Source organism: Achroia grisella, unplaced genomic scaffold (assembly GCF_030625045.1).
Source record: "Achroia grisella isolate CSIRO2021 unplaced genomic scaffold, CSIRO_AGI_Agris_v1 utg794, whole genome shotgun sequence".
In the NCBI taxonomy this organism is placed as follows: domain Eukaryota; kingdom Metazoa; phylum Arthropoda; class Insecta; order Lepidoptera; family Pyralidae; genus Achroia; species Achroia grisella.
Window position 1 is genome coordinate 1284775 of NW_026713026.1, and position 13803 is coordinate 1298577.

Genomic DNA, 13803 nt, shown 5'->3' on the forward strand with positions numbered 1-13803 from the left:
GGTAAAATGACATGAACAGGAGAAAACTGAAATTAATAAATATTATATGAATTAAAATTAAAACGGTTATTTCGATATCACAAACACACTCCAATTTTATTTATATGCATAGTATGTATTGTACACATGTATGTATTTACGAAAAAAAATATCTATATATTTGTATCACTTATCTTCTACCCACAATACAAGAATTAGCTAGCTCAACTTGGGACTAGATGGCGCTGTGTTAAATATCCTAAGATTATTATTATTATTGAAACATGTTTCATTTTTTTATTGAACAGGTGTCGGCATGCTGAAGCACGTGGTGGTGACGCCGCACCGCGCACGCGCAGACTCCGTCAGCCTAGCGTCCTCCGCTTCCTGCTGCAGCCTCGGCAGTCTGGACCATCGCCACGACTCAGTGGCCGATCTCTCCCATCGAACGGTGAGTTCTAAATTTTTTTGTTAAGGCTATTTAGGCATCGAGTCATATTCGGTACTTTAGACTGGTAATACAGCGACCTGTAGAGATCTACTGTGCTCGCCCTTTTTTAGAGGTTACTGCCTAGGCCTGGACTGACTTTGCGATCACTTCGATCCCGTGACTCCTGCAACAGGCGCTTCCTCGGGATATCTTGGAGTTTTTGTGAGTGAGTCTCACAGTTCCCGCTAGCCTCCCTCGGGGCGGGGCTAGTCTCCATGAGGAATTTTCTCCATTACTCGGAAATAGCAGGTCAGGGACCAGAATTGAGGGATAAGAAAATACCGATAGGAGCGATAGTTTTTATTTCCACAGGATAGTGTGTACTGTGTACTTTACAAAGGAGATATTTTGTTTATGCATGAGCAGGGTACAACCATATAGGATGTGTAGTGGCATTTTTTCTTCCAATCGGCAAATGGAACAGGTCACGGTATATGGTCGTACTCTGCTCATACAAAAACGAAAATACTCCCAAAAAATCCATTTCGTGAGTGTTCTATATGTAACTAACTACTCGTCCTGGCTTCACCGTCTGAAGTTCACAATTTACGTGTTTTCTTTTAAGATGTTTAGTACCCATAACACTATATAGCTCTGCTTAGATTGGCACTAGATGGCGCTGTGTACATTGTCCAGGGTTATTATAATTGATGTTATATTCCATCAATGTTGATTTATATTATTGTACTTCATTATATATATTTTTTTTTTCGGACTACTCTAATGCTGGGCAGCAGCTGGCTTTAAAACCGCTTCATTTTCATCATTGACGACCTCGGTAGTCTAGCGGTCTAGTCTACCGCTTTACGACCGATGGTCGCGGGTTCGATTCCTCGCACGGCACAAACATTTGTATTCATGAGTATGATTGTTTGTATCGGTCTGGGTATTTTCTATGTATAATATGTATGTATTTGCGAAAAAAAAAGTATTTGTATCAGTTGTCTAGGACCCATAACACAAGCTTTAGCTAGCTTAACTTGGGTCTAGATGGCGCTGTGTGAATTGTCCTGAGATTATTATTATTATTATTTCAGATTTATATTGTACGCTATCTATTACGTCGACCACTTAATGTTTCTATAATGACAAAGATAAAGATATATCTCGATTCCACTTTCTTAAAGCACGGCAAATGACGAAAATTCCACTCCATTTGATCGAGTTGCATGTGAAAGACAAATTGACCACAAAATGAACCTCGTGACAGGAAGTAATCGTGGATTTATCCACCGATATGCGTTATCTCCGTATTTAAATTTAATGTTTGTGGATGTTATTACAATATTTATTTTTATTTATATAGCAAAAAGTTCCTCGATCCATATCCCTATTTGGGGAAATTAAATTTAGTAGGTGATGTAAAAACATATTGTAAATGAAAAAAAATGTAACATTGTAAATTAAAAAAAAACTCCCACGGGAAAAGAAGGCCTTTTAGTTACATTACATTGTTATAGTAGAACTAAAAAAAACTTGACTATTCAAAAGTGCTTATATTAAGTTTATTTGAATAAAGAATATTTCTATAATTTACATATTTTAATTTTATGTGTATTAGAAAAATGTAATATGTTCTTGGTCTAAATCCTTCGTTTGGAAAATTAAATTTTGTAGGTGATGTAAAAATATATATATATTATATGAAATTATAAATGAAAACAAATGTAACATTAGAAACTCCCATGGGAATGGCGATGATCTTTCAGTAATATGACTTTTTTTATTTTATTTTATGTGTATAGGAAATATATCGACTACTTTATATACCCAAACCTTGGCGTAAATCCATAGTTTGTAAAATTAAATTTTGTAGGTGATGTAAAAAAGTTATTGTAAATGAAAAAAAAAATGTAACATAGTAACCCTAAATTTGCAATCGGTTCAGTAGTTTAGGAGTCCATCGCGGACAAACAACGTGACACGTAATTTTATATATTTTAAAATATAAAGATATTGTGTATATAAATAGGTATATAATTGTGGTATAATGGTATTATAATATAATAAAATTATTTTATAACAATTTGAATTATGTAATAGGTATATATGAGTAACATATAATATAGTTTATTTGTGGTTTCAAATAAGCTAAAATAAGAATAAATAATATTTAAATATATATTTACTATATTCTACCTACCAAGAGAAATACCAAAACCCTATGATTCATGAGTAGACTATGCAATTATACAGTAATTTATCAACATACATACTCGTAATTAAGATAATTACTATAGTTTTGATATACGTAGGTATACGAAAGATTTGATGTCAAATATAATTTAAATAGTTGTGTAATGGTAACCTGAATATATTTTTAATTGTTATCTGTGGTAGAGTGTCCTCTATATATAATAACTAGCTGTTCCTGCGACTTTGTCCGCGTGGCCATAGGTAGTTGTGTGACGCGTGGCGTTAGGCAAAAGTAGCCTAAGTAGTAACTCCTTATTACATCAGCTACTTGCCAAGAAAGGTTTCGTCAAAATTGGTCCAGCTATTTCAGAGATTAGCTGGAACAAACAGACAGACAAACAGACAGACAAAAATTCTAAAAAGTGTACATACATACATATATTTTTTTTTAAACAAATATATATTATACATAGAAAACACCAAGACCGATACAAACAATCATACTCATGAATTCAAATGTTTGTGCCGTGCGAGGAATCGAACCCGCGACCATCGGACGTAAAGCGGTGTGCTAAACCGCTAGACCACTGAGGTCGTCAATACATAGTTATATCTAGATAACACTTGTGAATACCCCGCTAGCGTAAACTGTTAGCGCAGGTGCACCATTCCATTATCATCCTTTAAAAAAAAAAACACTAGGTACACCTCGGCGATGGTCATGATGTTATAACTCTCACGTGGCGCACTTTCCAACGCCCGCGGACAATACTACTTACTTCTCCCAAACCGTACCGCAGTTCACATCTTTGTGGGGAACAATCGAGAAATCATAAGTTATCTCAGTGGGCCATCAAATGTCAGTGTCGCTCCTAATTAATAAACCACTGTAGGTAATAGCGCATGAGTTTGGAAACTGTCGCATTGTTAGATCTATGGACAATACAAACATGGTCTTTTTTTTTTTTTTTATTTTATTTGTTTCACTGACATTATTATTATTTTTAACACAAACATGGTCAGAGGGTTCTGTACAACAATATCAGACCGCATCCAAAGAGCGAGCATCACATTCAAATACAAAAATCATTTTTTCATGTAGGATGGACATTTTAGTTTATTGGACTGTGTGAAAGATGATATGGTAAGAAAGGAAGTAAATAACGCGATGACTGCGAACAGGGATGAATGGAAACGAAAAACATATTACGCCGACCCCAAATAAATGGGATAAGGATGAAGCAGATGATGATGATGGACATTTTAGCTGCTTATGAACATCAATTTTTTATATTATAATGTTTTCACTACCGTCCAGTTCGGTATATACCTAGATCCAATTGAGAGGAGCTGGCAAGAAACTTAATTGAATTACTTTTTTTTTTAAAGTCTGTTTGTTTACATACGATATTTGAATATAAATACGATACAAACACCAAAATGCCATTTTTTACTATTTTCGTCTGTCTGTCTGTTTGTTCCGGCTAATCTCTGAAATGGCTGGACCGATTTTGACGAGACTTTTTTTGGCAGATAGCTGATGTAATAAGCAGTAACATAGGCTACTTTTATTTTTGAAAAAATATTTTTAGAAAAATAAAATTCATTACAACGCGGGCGAAGTCACGAGTACAGCTAGTAAATAATATACACTATATGACTATAAGTATTACCATATTTTAAGCGAGGACAACCGGGCCGGCCAGATGTTTACTGTACACTGTCGTCACCCACGTAATCCACGATTTATTTATAACATGTGCTTGGTAAATCCTTTTAAACACTTAAAGTTATTACTAATATCTTTAGTGACTGTCTACCCACTTTAACATGGTACTTTCCTTTGTTTGTTGTATATGTTATTTTCAAGGATAATAATGAAGTGGTGCACTCGCCTGCGCTAATGGTTTACGCTGGGCACCTGTGGAGGTTGATAGGATGAATATGAAGTCAGGTCGGTTAGCTTAACGTCACAAATTTGCTAAGAATTTATCACGATCCGAGGTCGAGGTCGAGGTCGACCTAATATGGTACATTGTCCTGAGATTATTATTATTATTATTGCTAGCAATAATAATAATAACCTCAGGACAATTCACACAGAGCCATCTAGACCCAAGTTAAGCTAGCTAGAGCTTGTGTTATGGGTACTAGATAACTGATATATATACATAGATATTTTTTTTTTGTAAATACATACACATTATACATAGAAAACACCCAGACCGATACAAACAATCATACTCATGAATACAAATGTTTGCGCCGTGCGAGGAATCGAACCCGCGACCATCGGTCGTAAAGCGGTGTACTTGACCGCTAGAACACCGAGGTCGTCAAATGCAAAAGCAATGGGGACTACTAGTTCCCATTACTAGCCTTTTAGCCCTTATTGCCATATCTACGAGTATATGTATATATGTACGTGTATATATTATTATTAACAACTAGTATTGTAGGGCAAGATTGTGTTAGGGTTTAAAGTTCAATTGCTGGCTCAAATATAGTATTTTATTAACTGACCAATGTAATTATGTGTCTACAATTTTTTCCTAGGCGATACTTGGTGAATTTGTCACGATGGGCTAACCGAAATAGAAATAGAAACAGAAATAACCTTAGAAATAACCCCAATGGTCTTCAGTATTTTTTAAATTTAATTGTTTAAATGTTTTAGTAATTGTAGCAATGTCAATAAATGTAAATTTAAATGTAACCGGACAAGAAACAACATTGTCAATAAGGAATGATTTAGCTGTACTAGGAGAAGAGTCCAAAGAGGAAGTAATATCAGTTGGAATATTAGCGAAAACATTTTCAAAAATATTGACAATTTCTTTGGTGGACGTTACTAGTTTATCATTATAATTTAACGTAAAATCGTTATATGGACTTTTAACCTTGCCAGTTTCTTTGTTAATAATATTCCACACTGTCCTTATCTTATCCTTAGACTCTTTAATTTTTTTATTTAGATAATTAGACTTTGCTACATTACATACCTTTTTAAAAGTTTTTGAGTATCTTTTTACATAATTTACGAATGTACTATCGAAACGGTATTTTTTTTTGAGCATATAAATCAAATAATATATTTTTACTTTTAAAAACGAGAAGAACGACTTGACCTAATTCTTACATACCTACAGATATACTTATAAAAATAATAGTGAATAAGACTTCTACTGCAAAACTGTTTAAACGAATACATAAATCTGCCAGGTAATCTCATTGTACGTCTACTAAATATTTTGAATTTGATACTTTTTATTTGAATCTGAAAGGATAACGTTGCGGGATAACACCTACTTTTTTATATGCGTTATCATAATTTGGTACAATATGAAACATTTCACTTATACATAAATATAAACATATATTATTATTATTATTTCAGTTACTATTAATATAAACTTTGCTGTTAGGGAAACTACGCTCTGCTACTTTTTTATCACATGGGTTTCACAGTAGGTTTATTAATATACATAAATATAAACATATATTATTATTATAATCTTCTTACGATGATACTATTAATATAAACATTTGCTAATTTAAAGATGTTATCTGATATGGCTTTGATTAATATAAATGATCAGTTCCCACCAACAGTGTATAATTACCATTAGGCGGCATATTCTGAGTCTGTAACAATGAAGCTGACACGCCCCTGTTTCTCTGCCATATTGTTTGCGAAATAAATTATGGATAATCAGCTGTAACAGTAGCTTTTTAATTATACTGGAATACCTGTCAACTGTATTCCTATAGAAAACTGTGAAATCTTCCTGTTGCAATGAGAAATGTACTTTCTTGTACAGATAATTGTTAACCATAAAACAAAATAACAATTTCTTTATATGGAATATAATACATACAATTATTTAGTTATTTTATATATTTAACATAAACATATGTTATGTTTTAAACAATTTTGGTTGGAATCGAATATTGTATTGAAATTAATGGTGTGAGTTTGAAATTTTTATGGTATTCCAGAGAACATTATTTAATAAATTTGTAATAAACGATAATAGATTTATTTTATAATAACACATCAGAATGGTGTTTAAATATTAATTTTATAAAATAATATTCTTTGGGATATCATAGAATATTATTCTATGAAATTGAAATAAACTATAATAGATATATTATCGTAATAGTTTTGATATTCGGTTAAAATATCTCAAGGCAAATTAGTATAAAAAAAATCAAAAATATCTTTTTTATGTTAGGTCTATTACAGACTCTTATGATATGTCAAATCTACCGTCAGTTCGGAATGATTTCGAGATGAGAAGAACTGAAAAGAAATTCAACTCGTATCCTATTCAAATAAATGTACATGTTTGCAAGATTTTGTAAAATTGATACATAGTATCATCATCATTACATAGTATAAAATAAAATCGCTGTCGCTGTCTATCTCTATGTATGCTTAAATCTTTAAAACTACGCAACGGATTTTGAAGCGGTTGTTGATAATAGATAGAGTTATTCATGAGGAAAGTTTATATATGTATATAATACATGAACATTCGTGCGAAGTCTGGGCGAGCTAGCTAGTATTAAGTAAATAGTAAATTAATACATAGTATCAACCTGGGTGATTACACAAGTTTTCTTAACTTTAGCATGTTCTTCTCAAGTAATCATAACAATGATAAAACATACTTAAAATTAATACATATTATTATTATTTTTATTAACAAACTGATAGTCTGCTCTACTTATATCATCTCGAAACGAATGAACTTATTTATAGACTTTACTAGCATGTGTTAAGGTTTAATTTCGAGTAATCATTACGCAGTAAATCCATCGTATAATTGTGTGATCGAGCAGACACTTGCTGTTCCCACGATATGAACATATGCTCCGGTTGCATGCGTGCAGCGTGCATTGTTCTTCTAACAGTTCATATGAAAGTCTTTTTTACCAATTCTGTACAGTTAAATTATAGACCTAACCCCCTTATTAATAAAAACATCAATATTAGCAGCTATCGAGTCTTTTGTCTTTCCTTTCGAAGTTATTATTTTATAGAAAGTTATAAATAGTTCAAAAGAATGTATAGAAACACTTATATCATAAAGAGAAAGGAATTTTTTTAATTTATCTGAAATTGTAAATCTCAGGAATAGTATCAAAGTAAAAAATAATTTGATGAGAATATATATGATAAGAATAACCCTGGATAATTCAGACAGCGCCATCTATGTAGCTGAGTGAGCTTGTGTTATGAGTACTAGACAACTGATAAAATAACTTTTTTTTTACTTCCATACATATATATACATATAAAATAAACAAACAGATACAAAGGATCATACTAATGAAACCAAACTCTTACACAGTACGTGTAATCAAACCTTCGACCATCGGGAGTATAGCAGTGTGCTAAACCTTTAGACCACTGAGTTCGCCAGTATGTACACATAGTCTATATACAAGTATATGTTACTCATCCATGCGTGCAGTTTCACCACCCAGTGTTATGATCGTAGAAAGCCTTATGTCCAGTAATGGGCGGAAGTGACATCAAACTTCCGTGTAACGTATGACCCCAGTAATTAGGGCAATTTGACTGGTAAAACACGTGGAAGGGAATATGAAGTATTGCGTAAGGTGCTATTATGTGACTTAAGGGCAAAGGAAGGCCAAATAGAGGTATGAACTGTGCGAAAGATGATAATGTAAGAACGGTTAATAATGAAAGGGCAGAGAAAGGCTGAATGAGAGACGATGGATTGTAGAATAGATTATATGGTTCGAAAGGTTAGTAATGAAGATGACCGCGAAGAGGGATGAATGGAAGAGAAAAACATTACGCCGGCCTCAAATGATATCACTCAAGGAAAAGGAATATAATAATAGGAAATAAGATAAAAAGAATAAAATAAGAATAAAAAAAATAATAAAGAAAATACCTAATGTGATGAATATAAAGGGAGAGGACGACCGAAACAAATTAATGGCGTTAAAAATTTCAAATTCATCCATATGGGCCTTTTTTGGCGGATGATAATCTGCGTACCAAATTGATACCATGGTTCATCTATATGGGCTTTTTAGGCCAATGAGAATATGAATAAAAGAAGAGTTAAGCTCAGATAACAAGGCAAAGTTTCTATATCAGCCTGATATATAAATATATACCAATGTAGATAGTAAATGTTCTTCCACGCTACTCACATTTTCCTGAGTATATTTGAACAGGATGTTGCAGGGAGTGAGACTACCAACGTCTCTCAGACTAATTTTAGTGTTTCTTTTACAGAAGAGTCAAAACTGTAAAGTGTCAGAACTAAAACCTGCAATTTTTCAACTCACGACCTTTTGGTTGTAAGTCAGAGAACAATGTGGAAGGGATACTGATAAAAATTATGACGTGCACGAGAGAACAAAAGGTCTTACGTGAATAAACTATTTTAAGTTTGGGTTTTGATAGTAGTAAACTGCGGCAACGATGATCGAAATTTCTTTATAAGCATTTAGTTTTCGATTTCTTCGATTGGAAACTGCAATTTCTCTTATGAACATTATAATCAGATGTAATGAAGATAATATCGTGCAGAGCGAATCTCGCCTGTCGGCTCCAGTGGAAGGTCGAATTACGATGTTCATTACACGTAATAGGGACTAAGCTGAGCGAGCCACTGTCTTACGCAACGATGGCCGATCACCAATTCCGCACACTTTCCATTGTTTATCACCGTTTGGTTTTTGTTGCTTTCGGTTTTTTTGTGAATACCATTCTGATTATTTCTTTTGCTAAAAATATGTGTATTATAAAAGTTACTAATATTATAAGCGTAAAAGTTTGTGAGTATGGATGGAAGTTTGTCACTCTTTCACGCAAAAACTACGGAATGGAGTTTGATGAAATTTTACAGTAATATAGCTTATACATAAGAATAACACATAGACTATAATTTAAATGATGGCAAATGTTTAGAAAATGTTATTGAGACGACGTTATAGAATAGTATAGTTTTCTATAATTGTAAAATATTATTAATTTCTGTCAAATTAGATCAATTTACCTAAAATATAGGTAATTAAATAGTTTATAAATAAAAAACTTGCTAAATTCAGTTTATAAAATATTTATAAACTGAATTTAGCAAGTTTTTTTAGCGATAAATTTTAATTTGCTCGTAATTTATGTTGTGTGCCATATAGTAACGTTAGTTCCAATAGAGTAAAAAAAAAGTATTGAAATCTATTTTCCTTAAGTAAAATGTTAAAAAATATTGTACATATATATTTATTCCTATTATGTATGGTTGTTATTGGAATAGGCAATATCTCATATTTTATTTAACATGGCAATATTTATTCACGGTTCATCCGGTATGCACGCTGTTCACATAATAATATGACCATTCGTTCTAGCCACACTAAGGTTTTGAATATAAAATATTGTCCGCCTGTATCTATACCTATATCTCATAAAAACTAATGTATGCATTAGAATTTATTAATACGAAACTGTACAATAATTTCAGGATGAAATATTGGATTTTTTAGACGATGAATTAAAAATTAAATTATTCCATACTTTAATTATACTTTATACATATTATAAATCTATTTATTTATTTATTTATTGACATCAAAGCCAGTACTACAGTTTCCAAATATAAAACCTACAAAGTTATGAACGTTCGGGTGATGCCAGTAGAACAGAAAATTATTTATTCAAATAAATTTAAATTTGAGCACTTTTGAATGGTTGTGATTTTTTTTTAATCTACATTCGGATTTTAATCTACATCTCATTCGGAAAGCTGTCTCATCATAAGAAGAACAAGCAAGAATTTTGCGTTTTGCTTATTTAAAGAAATGTTGTAAATATACATTTTTAATTTGAAATATGTGAATACAAACTGCCAACTAGCACTAATTCATTAGAGTCAAAATTGGTTGCAATCGGGTCATTAATATCTAATATTTATTGGCACAGACCTTGTTACCTCTCCTATCAATCTCCCGTCCAATTTAAACGGGGATCGAAGTTACAACACCCTGAGCCGAGGTTCAAACCCCAGGTCTTCAGCCGCTCTATAAGTCCTTCCGGGTGTTTAGACTGCCAACTGCACTCGCCTTCTACCTTTCCGTGAAGCTGTAAAGGCTGCGGCCAACAGCGTTAGAATAGTTCGATAAAAAGTCCTTGTTAGTTACAAAAAGTATACCATTTAAGGATAGTGAATCCTAGGTCACTATCTATGGGAAAATCTCGGCAAATGCGTCACGGACGTTTTTTCCATAGCTCACTCAAACCATAGCACCTGCAATCACATCCGTGTCTACGTGATTAATTCCAAGCATGCAAGACATTCTATATTGTGGATGTTATAACAGATTAATGTAAAGTAGACTTTATGTTAATAGAAATAAGTGATACAACAAGTAAGTACGACAGACAGTCATCGATTCTCAATTGATACTTATCAGTGAAGCATTTGAAAATAATGTTTATTACACCAACAATCATGGATACAGACGATTTGAAATGACTTAACACAATTGTGCAATTGTGCACCTTATCCAACATATGAATACACCCCCTGCTATGCCTGATTACAATTAAATAATATGTTACCCAATAATATTAATATTTGAAATTTGTAAATATTGCCATTGGGCCGAGCAGATAGTTGTTGTTAATGGATGACTTTTATGCCATGTAGTGAAAGAAGTGACGAGGAAGGAGGAGTGTAGCAAAAGACTTTACGACTGCCTCGATCGTAAAAGAGGTAGAGGACGTCCTTCGACTACCTGGTAGACCAGCACGAGTAATTTTATTGCCATGGAAAAATTACCAGACCCGACAATCCAGGACAGATTGTCCTGGCACCGCAAAATTAGAAGATCCGATCCCACATAGAGTGGGATAGTGCTAAGAAGAAGGATGGTAATGACATGGTACACCCGCCTACGCTAATGGTTTACGCTGGCGGGGCACCAATGGAGAATGATAAGATGAACATGAGGTCAGGTCAGTTAGCGTATAGTGGCAAATTCAACCTATGTTAATGAAATTTTGCATAAAGATAGATTGCATAACGAGGAAGGCCATCGGTTATCTTTATCCTCAAAAAAAAACCAAGTAGCAGCTAACAGATTTAATTATCCATAAAAATATTCCCTTCTGAGAGATGCGTATTTGTCAAGTTAATGCGCAAAAGAAAAAATACAACGGGTCGTAAAGCGCATTCCGTAGAACCAGTTCCGTTGCTTCATACAATTTAAAATGCATCGAAGTGACCGTAAGTGTACAATGTAAGTAATGACATCAATTATATGAGGACTATGTCACACAACTGAAGCCAAGATCGTTCCCTCGTGATATGAATTTGAACATATTATGCCCAAATGGGATAAGGAAGAAGCAATGACGATGATGATATGCTACACATTGATGATGAATCTTAAGGAGCAGAAGCATAGAAAATATTGCATTCAAAGTTCAAATATTTTAAAGGTATAATTTGGAAGGAATCTAGTAAGTAAAACAGTGTTTTACTTATTAATACTTCTTAAAGAAAATAATAAAAAGTCTTCCGTGCCAGTTCTTCAATTTTAATTAGTTCAATTGAAGTAACTATCCGAACTATTCTAGTAATTCATTTCTACCAAACAACATTGGATTCCACCTTCTTCTACTTTTGAATGTTACACTAGCAACTAGCTAGTTCATTACTTCCTATTATTTTTATCAATTCCTTCATTCGAGATACAGTTGTCAACTTATGGAGTTTCAATCTTGATGACGTTTCAAAGCAACAGTCTACCTGGACTGGCTCCACGCCTTTCACAGATTTCAAACATCCTTATCTATTCCGGCAGACTAAGCTAAGCAGAGGTTGTGTTACGGGTATTTTTTTGTAATACATACATAACATTCATAAAAAATACCCAGAATACTACAAATAATCATACTAATGTATACAAATGTACCGTGTTTGTAGCAGTGTGTAGCAGTGGCCACACAATGAATTGAAATCTTCGGAACAGTGAGGTCGTTCCGTGAAGCCTGTGAAGACACCAAGAGGCTTCTGCGCTTCTGGGAGGAGCTTGGCTGGCTACCTTAGTAGTCTGGCTCTATACAGAAGGTCCAGAAGAGAACCTAAATGCGCAAAATAGAGTCCATATAGTCAAAGATTTTTTTAAAACATATCTAAAAACATTACTACTTATATATATAACTTAATTCTAAAACAAATAACCTGAAATTGAAAACCTTAAAATATAATATAATCCCTATACTATATATACATAACATAACATTACCGTGTTTGTAATCGAACATGCGACAACCGGAATTTCAACGATATGCCAGACCACCGTGGCCGTCAAATCTATAAGTACGTCTGTACCTACTTCACACTGATTGTTTATGATCATCTTTTAATCATAAGTACTTGGAAAATGTATCTTATCTGTACTTGAAGTAATGTTTAATTTTATGTGAAACAATTGCAAAATAATAATAATAATAATAATCTCAGGACAATTCACACAGCGCCATCTAAACCCAAGTTAAGCTAGCTAAAGCTTGTCTTATGGGTTTAGTACCCATAACACAAACATTCTTTATGTTCATCTTTTAATCGTAAGTACTTGGAACATGTATCTTATCTGTACTTGAAGTAACGTTTAATTTTATGTGAAACAAATTAAAACAATTGCGAAATGCTCGAGTAGTGATGACTTCATTGCATATTTGTACAGAAGGGCTAAGCATGACGCCACGTAACTTCAGCCTGACTCACACTATATACCAACTCCTTCACTATATATTACATAGTATAAAACAAAGTCGCTGTCGCTGTCTATCCGTCCCTATGTATGCTTAAATCTTTAAAACTACGCAACGAATTTCGAAGCAGTTTTTTTAATAGATAGAGTGTTTCTGGAGGATGGTTTATATATATATAATACATGTACACCCGTGCAAAGACGGGGCGAGTAGCTAGTATATTATAATCTTACTTCTACAGTAAAATCGATTTCAAATCAAATAAAAAATGTATTTTCAGAATACAGTGCTTATAGGTTTTAATAATATTAAACAGTCCGATGTATTCAGCATGCATTGCGGCGTGTAAATTTTTACAAATTTTATATTTGACTAGCTCTATACCGCGACTTCGTCCACGTGGAATTTAACTTTATTTTTCTAAAAT

The 13803-nt window shown here is 33.2% G+C and overlaps 1 protein-coding gene across 1 annotated transcript in view; it reads left to right on the forward strand.

Annotated features, from left to right (window-relative positions):
• LOC131851667 (uncharacterized) overlaps nucleotides 1-13803 on the forward strand; it is a 103959-nt gene that overhangs the window by 35273 nt on the left and 54883 nt on the right. Inside the window, exon 2 of the mRNA XM_059202186.1 lies at nucleotides 288-430. Within this exon, the coding sequence (XP_059058169.1) occupies nucleotides 296-430 (135 nt within the window). The 5' untranslated portion in view covers nucleotides 288-295. The remainder of the gene's footprint in view (nucleotides 1-287; nucleotides 431-13803) is intronic.